Source organism: Phodopus roborovskii, unplaced genomic scaffold, assembly GCF_943737965.1.
Source record: "Phodopus roborovskii unplaced genomic scaffold, PHOROB, whole genome shotgun sequence".
Lineage (NCBI taxonomy): Eukaryota > Metazoa > Chordata > Mammalia > Rodentia > Cricetidae > Phodopus > Phodopus roborovskii.
Window position 1 is genome coordinate 17,790,244 of NW_026126511.1, and position 11,240 is coordinate 17,801,483.

At 40.6% G+C, this 11,240-nt stretch overlaps 1 protein-coding gene across 1 annotated transcript in view; it reads left to right on the forward strand.

Annotated features, from left to right (window-relative positions):
* Positions 1–5,805, forward strand: part of Tbc1d4 (TBC1 domain family member 4) — a 148,862-nt gene extending 143,057 nt beyond the window's left edge. Inside the window, exons 19-21 of the mRNA XM_051195286.1 lie at positions 267–436; positions 1,798–1,974; positions 3,547–5,805. Coding sequence (XP_051051243.1) covers positions 267–436; positions 1,798–1,974; positions 3,547–3,780 — 581 coding nt within the window. The 3' untranslated portion in view covers positions 3,781–5,805. The remainder of the gene's footprint in view (positions 1–266; positions 437–1,797; positions 1,975–3,546) is intronic.
* Positions 5,806–11,240: the final 5,435 nt, after the last annotated feature.

Below are 11,240 nucleotides of genomic sequence, written 5' to 3' on the forward strand. Positions count from 1 at the left end.
TTAAAACCTTAAATTGTATATAGACAGGCAGATATATAACGTCTCATTTGTTCTCTTAACCATATATAAAATCCTCAAAAGTAAGATGAATAGACCACATTCTATTTGTTTCAGTCATATTAACTCGGTTTTAAAAGTAAAAGCTGGTTTTGACCAGTTTTTTTTGACATGCTTTCTGGTTCTGATGCTGCAATAAAACAAAGAATATGCTCTTTGCAATAATAAACACACAACTTTGACCGTGAAAATCTTATCTCTTGTTCTAGATATTATTTTTCTTCAGGGAACTGAAGTTATATTTAAGGTTGCTCTCAGTTTACTGAGCAGCCAGGAGGCACTTATAATGGAGTGTGAAAACTTTGAGAATATCGTGGAATTTTTGAAAAGCACATTGCCTGATATGAATACCACTGAAATGGAAAAAATTATCACCCAGGTATGATGTAAATGATCCAACACAGGTAAATTATTTCACACAGAAATATGATTTGCCTAACATCTATTTTCTTTAAGGTCCTCTTTTGTTTGATTAGCATGTCTTATTTAGAAATGAGACAATTATGAAATTTCAGCATTGTAGCATTGTGTGTCTGCCTATGCACAAAAACATGCTACAGCGGTGCGTAGTGGGTTTTCAAGGAACCCTCCTGATTTCAACCAATGGTGAGTCTTGGTCACAACTTAAAGAGTCAGTATGACCAGAATATAAAGTGAAGCTCACTAGCTTTGCAATATTACCAATTCCTTCAGAATTTGTAAGAAGGGCCAGGTCTGTGGCTCCAGCTACTTGGGAGGTAGAGGATGTGGGATCACAAGTCTAAGGCCACCATGCTGATGTCACTCAGTGATTGACCACTAGTTTGTCCAGCATGCACAAAGCCCTGGGTTGGATCCTTAGCACCACAAACCATAATTCATATGCAGATTATGTATTTGTAATCAGTAGTTTCTAATTATTAAAATCATTAAGTTAACAAGTATGGCTTTTGTTTATATTTTATTATATGTCAGGTTTTTAAAAATATCTTTTCTGATTTGTTTGAAGTATGGTCACACTGGGGAGCCCAGGCTGGCCTTGAATTTGCTTTTCTCCCACTTCTGTATCCAAAGTTCTGGGCTTCTGGGTATGGACTGCCATGTACTGTTGCCCGTAATAACTCATATGAGTATCAAGTAGTTATATATAATGATATTGGAAATTTGAAGCCATATATGTTCTCTTAAATCCGTGCCCACTCCTAAACCCAAAATAATGAAATTAACGGACATTTCCTGACTTATAGCTTGCTACCCCAATTAGAACTGATTGATCATGGAAATGATTGCCAATCTTGAGAGTGGCTCACAAAGACTAGCAATGAATACAACCATTTATTAGGACCTTTCTGCTCCATTAACTCATACATCCAAAATACCTCTATGTAGCTTTGCTTACTAATCAGCAGTGATTGTCTCTGACACAGGTAATCATTGCTCAACAACAAATGTTGACCTGGTACTCTAAATTTTGGGAGACAGTTACTGGATTATGCTCATTTTGGTTGCCAACTACAAATGGACATTAGTTTACTTTTGTGACGTGGTCTCATTCTTAGGATGTTTCAGTTGCACAGAAATATTCTGTGTGCTATTGTACTGAAAGTCAGATCTGTATCTTGTTTATTCTGATGTGGATAGCTAGGGATATTTTCCACTTTTGGAGTGTTTTCATGTTCCCAACAGTGCTGGGAAATAAATATAAAGTATCTTGATGTGGATACTGAAGGCCAGATTAACCAACTCATGGTACTTCAACAGGTTTTTGAGATGGACATTTCCAAACAGTTACATGCCTATGAGGTAGAATATCACGTGCTACAGGATGAGCTTCTGGAATCTTCCTATGCATGTGAGGATAATGAATCTCTGGAGAAGCTGGAGAGAGCCAACAACCAACTGAAAAGACAGAACATGGACCTTCTAGAAAAACTCCAGGTACAGAAATGAAGATGGGAATAAGTATGAGCGAGTAGCCCTGTCTGCGTGGAACTGCCCATGAAGACAGGGGCATGTGTTTGTGGGTTGAACCAGTGAAGACCAGTGACCTAGGTATCTCATCAGGTTCATGTATTTGGAGGTCAGCAAATGTACTCAGGAGCATAAGTATCACTCGGGAGAAAAATGCACCCACAAAATAGCAGAAGAGAAATTCAAAACAGAATTTGGGTTCACCTTATTGGAAGTTATAAAATCCAGGTAACTTCAGGGGAGGAGGAATGAAACCTGAGGGATCAGGTATGTGGTTATGTGAGCTTGGGCTGAATTCGGAGGGATGAGCAGTGAGTGAGGAGGACTTTTGTATTGCTCGGGGGAGGAGGCTGCATCAGTCAGAAAGCTTGGCAGAGCTTGTCAGTCAGGCCTCATGTAGGTGAGAGGAGCAGGTGAGGGGAGTGAAGCAGAGTTTCTTTGTTGTCTAAGAACAGAGTTTAATGTCCCTCTTCAGAAGGAAACGTCTCAAAAGTATTCAAGCCTCACATTTGAAAGAGCAATATAAACCAAAGGCACATCAGGGTGGAGTACGAAGGAAGGGAGGCAGCTAGTGAATGTTAGTGAAAATCTAGTTAGGGAGATGTCTCCAGGGAAACCAACAGTGAACTCGTAACACGGACTTGCTACAGACTTTCTGTTGACAGCTCCAGGTAGCCGCAGTTAAGCTTCTCAATCAGTTGAAATGAGTGGAGTTCCAAGTATGTCTGTAGAAGCCAAACCTCCTGGGAGGCCTTAGGTTGTTGAAGGTACTGCTCTTGGGAGGGGTTAAGACAGTTCTCCTAACACCCCAGTTCATTCTTCTGGGAGGGTTGTTACCAACGAGCAAGACTGCCCAGAACCACCGATCACTTGGATTCCTCCTTCAACACAGGAGCTTTTCGTCACCAGTGTGCTCAAACGATGATGTGTGGCACGTAGGGGTGGTGGGAGTGTTTGCCAGAGTGAGCGCCATGTTGCTTAGACTGGTATCTCCCAAAACTGTGAGATAAACTGAGTCACATAGCAAAAACTAGTCAAGAGTGTCCTTGTTCTGCCTTCAGTCAGGCAGGACAGGGGAGCACCAGTGGGTATGAGTGATGACTTCAGCATCATGTAGGTGTGATACAGCATTGCACTGCTGCTGTCATTAGTGAAAGGAGAGAAGTCGTGTGAGTTCATGTGTGTCCCTGTATGTGCCGGTACATATGTGTCATATATATGTTCCTGAGGTTTGAATCCAAGATCTTTTGAGTGATAAAAAAGTATTCTATCACTGAGCTTATATTGTCTGTTTCTAATATCTAGATTTTTGAATATGCTAAGAAAAAAATAATGAATCCTATTTCAGAGAATATTTTTGTATATTGAAATATTCTTTAAAAAGCCAAATGCATTTTTCTCAGTGTTTGTTCACTTGATATTCTCCTAACTATTGTGATGAAATTATCTAATAACAAAGGTAAGACATGGCTGTTACTGTAATAAAGACACAGACTTCCTCAAGTTTTTTTTATTTTGATTTGTTTTCTTGGCAAACAGGTAGCTCATGCTAAAATCCAGGCCTTGGAATCCAACCTAGAAACACTTTTGACCAGAGAGACCAAAATGAAGGCTTTAATCCGGACCCTGGAACAAGATAAAATGGCGTATCAAAAAACTGTGGAACAAATCCGGAAGCTGCTACCAGCAGATGCGCTGGCCAACTGTGAATTGCTGCTGAGAGACCTAGCTTACTCTAGCAATGACAAAGCCAAGACAGGAAATAAGCCATAGTTCCAGACGTGGCCTCAGCATAGAGCTGCCTTACAGTACCCAGAAGGTGGCACCTGTACGCTGCAGATCTAATGTCGACCAGAAATCTGGTGGGACACCCACTACTGGTGCTTAGATTATCAGTAGATGATGTAGCTCTCCTCAGAGCACTCCACTCCTAAGCCATCATAAACATCCAGACTGGATTTTCTTCTGGTTGTTGCCAACTATGTACATAAATATATATAAATGGACATAAAGATCCGTGCTTTCAAATCCAACGGTAGATGAGTATTCAGAGCAAGTTTTTTTTTTTAGTCAAAACTTCATGGAATCCACACCAAATGGAAGTTGAAGTTTCCTTTTGAACACACACAGAATCCTTTTGTTTTTCTAGTGAAACAAATCTAGAATATCTTTGTATATTGAAATATACTTGAAAAAAATGAATGTATTCCCCCACCGCTCCCCCCCTCAAAGACTAGCATGTTTCACTCAGTGTTGTAGGCAGACACATTCCTGTTGCTGTATGTAAGGGATGTGTGAGTCTCTAAGGAGGGTGGGGCCCTTCTACCCTGCCCACTGTGTGACAGCCAGTATGTGGAATCTTCACTTATCTTGAGTCTGGTTAGGCTTTGCTTGAGACACACAGGAACAAGGCAGGACCTGTGGCTGAGTCCACCCACCTCAAAGTGAAGGTGAATGTTGCTAATTTTCTAGCAGATTAGACCAGCATTGATATTCAAACTAAAAATGTCAGGCCTCATAAACACAACTAAGCTCCTAAATTGTCTATAGTAGCTATTTGCCTTTCTATTTCGGTGACTTCAACACTGGCAAACAGTTGCTTAGTGTTGTATTTACCAAGTGACAAGGTTTGTTATTTTCTCACAAAATAAAGGGAGCCTTCCATGTAATTCTTGTGACCTTCAGTTTAGAATAGGGAAATAAAATTATGATCCATGTTCCAAAGATGATATGCCATGTTGAGTTGCCTTTTATCTTTTGCTCAGTAACAGAACACCTACGAATAGTTTTCCTCTTCATGTGAAAAAATTTTAGAACTGTGAAATGTTTAGGAACAAACTGTGTGAAGTACACTGGAATGGAAGAGAAATTTCTCCAACCCAGTTAAAACCTGTACAGTTTTGTATTTGGACCCCTGGCTTCTGCCAGGTAAAGAGCTTACTGGAGAATGTTCATGCATGCTGGCTGCATGGATGGAAAGTAATCTTCCCAGAACCTATTCAGTCCCTACAACAGAGATGACTTGACAACAGTGCCTCTGAACATGAAGGCAGCATTTCTGCCTTTCCAAACAGTGTTTATTGTTGCTGCTTTTGGCAGTCCTTGTCTTATATTTGCAGATGGGTTATTTGGAGGTAATTTTCCTCAGAGAGAGTTTATTATGCACAAGGTGAAATTTCATTATAGAGCTCACAAATCAAGATGTAGATCAGTAGATGCCAAGTATCTACAAATCCTTTTAGGCTGTTCCTCACTTGAATATCACAAGTCTTGGCGTCAGGGTGACCTTGGATCCAGGGGGTTTCCTCCTCAAACAACCAAGTCTTATTTTGTAGGATTTTGTAGGAGAGTGGACATAGCTTCTAGATCCTAGGAAGTGCTTGTTCTAGATTCTCTGTTAGGTTGAGGGCCATTAATTAGTTGACCAGTTACTTCAATATTCTGAAAATTTCTTCATTTGTAGCATCTTCTATTCTCCTCCCAGGATGAAGAAGAATACAGTCTTACTTTCTGACAATAGAAATTGCCTTATGGGTGTGATGCACAGGTGATGACTGAGGGGTATCCGTGTTGGGGAAGGAACTATTTTCTTTCTGTTTCTTAGTTAAAATTACACTATATTCTGGATGTTCAAAGTCAGCAATTAAGACAATGTGGATACAGTATTTCCTTGTGAAATGCTTTTTTTCTTTCCCATTTGTGATTTCAAAAGGTGTCACACCACTTCTGCTTTGACATTTTACATCTTCATCATGTCCATGTAATGTCTAGTTCATTTCCAATAAATATGTTGCTGCCGTTTCCTGACCTCTGCTGTTGTTATGGTGTGTGTGTGGGGGGGGAGAGGTAGGATGGAGTGGGGCTTAATATTTTGCTGAGAGACTTGCCTGCATGGGTTGAACAGATACTACCTAAACATGAAAATGCTGAACATTCTCATGAAAGGAATCCAGGACAACAAATATAATTTAAGACAGTTATGAAAATACAGTGTTAACCAATTTCCAACTTCTTTCACAATGAAAGCCTTTGCTAGTGGCTGTAGAAAGAAAAGGGAGGCTGAGCTGCACTGCTCCCCTTTCCTCTCTTTCCTCTTTTTGTCCTATCCTCCACGCTTCCTTCCTTTCCTCATTCTCCCCTCTCTTCATTCCCTAATGGGAGATGCCATTCTGTAAATATGTTTCTCATACTGGTTAATGAATAAAGCACTGTTGGCCAACAGGAAAGCAAGATAGGCGGGACTAGGAGACAAGGAGGATTCGAGGAAGTAGGAAGGAGGAGTCAAGATGGAGAGACTGGAGACAGCAGAACCGCCGGTCCCCTCTCTCCGGTAAGACCACATGGAAATATTTAGCTTAATAGAAATGGGTTAATAATTAAGACAGAGCTAGATGATAAACTAGTACCTGGCCAACAGCATTATATCAAATACAAAGTCTCAGTGCATTATTTGGGGCTGGCGTGGCGGCGGGACAAGACCGGCCAGGCTGGCGGACAAACCTTACTCCTTACAATTCCCTCTTTTCGCTTCCAGTGCTGTGGATAGAAGCTAAGACCTCATGCATGCTAGGCACTCCATAGACTACTGCTAAGGCCTCATCTGTGCTAGTACTCTACCATTGAACTGCATCTTCAACCCCTTTTATTGTTTAGGTCCTCTTGTCATACTGTAGTCATTGAATTCAGCTGGGAGAGAAGAGGTTAGGGCGCTCCAGGAATGGGTGTGATAAGTGTCCTAAGGAAGAGTAGCTTGGTGAGGGCCTGAAAGTACCAGCTGAGGTGCCCTTATGAGTGTAAGGCAGCACATGAAGAGAGGAAACCATAAATTACACCGTGTTTGCTAACACTGAAGTTTATTTAACCCAGTGAGTGCAGTCCCTCAGGGGTGTGGTCAGAGATAGGCCTCCACTGGCAAGAAAAGAAGTTGGGTGAAGGCCTCTGTGGACCATGTTAAAAAGGCTTAAGTTTACTTCCAAGGAAGTTAGAAACAGAATGGCTACTAACCAAGGAAGAGGCAGAATTATTCCATCCTATGGAGACATTTGAACAGGAACTAGGGAATAGGAAAATGCAATAAAAACCCAACCAAAAAATATTTAGTGAATGCCAGATCTAGGAGAGTGGGTTCTAGAAAAAATTATCTTTACAACTGCATCTTTGATGCAGATAGTCAGTGAATCCTGCTAGCTTTGTCTGCACAGATAGGCTGTCTTCCTATCCTCACAGCAACTATCTAGGCCCACATGCTCGCTGTTAATGGATTAAGCTCCTACCATTACCTACTTCTAAGAGCAAAATTTCAAATACAAAGAGATTAAGCGTCTTGACTCTTGTTTTGTTGAGTGAGAATTGAAAGTAGAGTCTGGGGCTAGATGATTCATTTGAAAGACAAGGCAGATCTCAGATTGAGGAAATAAACTAAAAGTATTGGGGAGAAAAAGGAAAGTGTGCTAATTAGGGTAGTTTTGCTATACATTGTAAACAAATTATATCATATAAAGTACCTTATGCCCTATATCAAGTACATCACAGTATGTGCCGAGAATCTAATGGGTGAGTTGCACTGCATAATCCAGGTGCATTTTCTTCATAGACTATAGTGTGGATGGTTGTCATAGAATGGTGTCCTCAGCACACAACCTCCATTATCATTTCATCAGAAGTAGCTCACAGTAAGCCATGAAAGATCATCAAGATTGGGCCTGTTGACATTCTCTCATAGACAGTGAGGAGTGTCACCAAACCCACACCTGAGATCTTAGCCATATTTTGTTGAACATTCCAGTAGCCCATGGAATCTTATATTCTCAGGAGGTGATACATGATGAAGTGTGGAAGGTTCTCTGATCTATGCTGATAGCTATGCAGAAGCCATTATCCACATGTTAGCCTTTCTGGTGGCATAGTACCTTGGGATCATCCACATTTTTGTGAGTAGCACCTATTTGTGCTTTGCAAATCAACCTAGTAAACTCATTTGTACGATGGGGTTGTCCTTCTGTATATATTTCTTTCTTATTGGTTAATGAATAAAACACTGGCCAATAGAGGCAAGAAGATAGGTGGGACTAGGAGATGAGTAGAATTCTGGGAAAGGTAGGCAGAGAGAGACCTCGAGAGATGCCATGTAGTCAAGGAAGGAGTAACAGGTCTGGATCCTTCTCTGGTAAGATAAGACCATGTGAAAATACTTAGATTAATAGAAATGGGTTAATAATTAAGAGAGAGCTAGCCAATAAGAAGCCCTAGCCATCAGTCAACAGTTTCATAATTAATATAGTGTCTCTGTGTGTTCATTTAGGGATGAAGCAGCTGGACCTGACAGGATATCCAATTATTATCCAATTGTTTTCATTGAAACAAGTTTATTATTTCAGGAAACGGATCCAGGAAAATTAAGTTATTGTTCTTCATAGGAACTTCCCAACCAGATCTTTTTCAGTAGATAATTCATAGCCTTAGACTTTTTAAAAAACTTGTCATCTTCAAATCCTTGTGTTGTCCCTTCTACCACCCTGGAATAGTATATCCCAGACTTAACTAAGCACCACACAGAAATGTCAACCTTAAACCAATTTCTCTTGCCTGAACACACTCAAAACTGCAGAGCACTGGTTCTCAATGTGTGGGTCACGACCTTTTTGGGGATCTATATCGGATATCCTACATATCAGATATTTACATTACAATTCATATCAGTAGCAAAATTACAGTATGAATCAGCAAGAAAATAATTTTATGATCGGGGGTCACCACACAGTATGGAACTGCATTAGGAAGGGTGAGAGCCATTATTCTGGAGTTTGTGTTTTCCTCTAACATGACAGGCAATACCATCAGCTCTGTCTTGTCTAGGAGACACATTGGGGAAATTTAGGTGACCCCCGGCATTTGATAATAGTGTCTAACATGACTACATAATTCTGCTATCTTCTTTCTTTTTCTTTTTGTCCTTTACTATTCACCTTTTCTAGTCTCCTTTTAGACTGCTCAGTAATCGTTCTCAGCAAGCCTTAATTACTGACTCAGCAAGACTTAATTACAAATGTTATGCAGGAAAAAAATTTAACTAAATGTTACTTAAATCTCAGGAGGATGGGCTACAAAGGTTAAAACCTGAGACTACCGTGAAGTGCTTCGGCAACTTTGAAAGTTAAGGGCAGTGTGAGAATTTTTGAAGTGGCATCTACATGTTTTGATTTCATCTGTGAGATTTCTCTAGGCAGCATTGCCACTGGACCTGAATGCTTTATGATAATATAATTGAATATACTTTCACATCTAGAAAAAGATTAGGTCAATCCAATAAAGAATTGATTGGTCTTCGAAGAAAGAAAGCATGGCAGGTTTTGGCAGATGGAATGAGAGGGAACCTTTGCCAAGGCCCCTGGCAATGCCCATATTGTGAGTGTAATGCCAAGAACTCTGGCCTCTGGAATCACTATGGTCTGGCCCCTCTGACAAGTCTGCCCCCAGTGTGACAACACTGTGTCATCTGTGTTGGACTAGTGCCCTAGACACCCAACACACTGCTCTCCCTTTATTTAAAGTCTGTGCCCTCCACCCATCCTTCCAGTTATAAATCACCTTTGCTCTCTGTCACAGAGACACACGAAGCTACGTTTATGCAAATATCCAAGGCCCCACGACAAATGTGCTCTTTTAAATGCATTACAGACAGGAAGTACTACTCTTAAAATTTCTGGTGGAATATATGAAATGTAAAACTTAGTATCTTAACTTTTAAGCGTGCGCATTAACTGCATCCACATTGTTGTGTGATCATTCTCCATATTCCTTTACTCCTTCTACTTTGCAAAATGTCAACTGCTTCCATTAAAATGTTCCCAGTCTGTGCTGGTCCTTGTTAACCACCATCTATATTATGGAAAATGTCATAATTTCCTTATCAATTTCTCTCTCTCTCCCCTCATCTCTTCCTCCCCCCCTCTCTGTGTATAGTGGTGCATATGTGCCATTTCATGTATGTGGAGGCTCAAGGACAGCCATGGGTGTCGGTCCTTACCTTCTACCTTGTTTGAGACCGTACCACTTGTTCATTGTTGTGTACATCATACTAGTTGCCCCATGAGCTTTTAGGGGCATTCTACTGCCACTGTCAGTCACTGTCTCCTGTCCCTCCATGGGAGTACTAGGCTTATGGGTGCACACTACTGTGCCCAGCTTCACACAGAGTTGGCGAATCTGAAGTTATGTCCTCATGCTTGTACACCAGACACTTTACTTATTGAACCACTAATTTGGTCCCAGAATTCCCTGTCTTTTAAAGACTACTATCCCATACTATCAATCTCTAATTTGATTCTTCAATACCTTTGTATTTGGATACTTGTTTTCCACATGCTCTGTCGGTTATTGTCATTAATGCTGCTGTGATAGTTGCTGTACAAGTACATGTCTTAAGAACTTGGGTCTTGTGAGTCTACCCATGAAGAATGAATCTGTAGTTTGTGCTCCATGAAATCAGATTGTTGAGCCTTCAAGGTCCAAAACTGGAGCAAATCCATTAGGGTAAGTGAAGCTTTAGGGTGAGTTATTGTTATTGTTATTACATGGAAGGACCCCAGAATGTATAAGACTGGTGTTGGCAAATTAGTTTTTGTAGTAATAATGGTGCTTTGCAGACACAAGAGAAGAAATTTCTCTTTCTACAAGCTATTCAAATGCTGCTGAGATTCATGTTTACCTCTCGCCAAGTAGAATCCTTATGTGGCCTGACACTGTTTCCCTTCCCAAATTGAGTTAATTTGCAAATGTACAGTTGTTAATCTCAATAGAACAGGATGTTATTCAGAAATAATTATTGCCATTAAAATGCATATTTTATTAATGCTGAAGGGCGTCTCTGAAATAGGACCCTTCAAAAGGAAATGAGGGCATTTGCTATTCAGACTTTCAACAGCTCAGATGTAATCTATTTCCTTTTTTATATCTGTGCTTTAGTTTGTCTAGCAAGTAATTCCTCACCCTCAGCCTGCTCTGAGCCCCCATTTAGCCTTTCTATAGTCAATTGGATACTCAGGAGAGAAGCCCCCGTTGGCCATGTAAGTCAATTGTAACTCATGCAGTTAGAGCAGTCCCTAGGACTTCACTTGTACTTACATTCAAAGCCACAAGGTCAACCGGAGGGGGAAGCAGCAGTGACAGAGGTGCACAGGTGTGCTTGATTTTCTTCCCAGTTTCCCAAAAGCTACATTTACAAGTCACTGTAT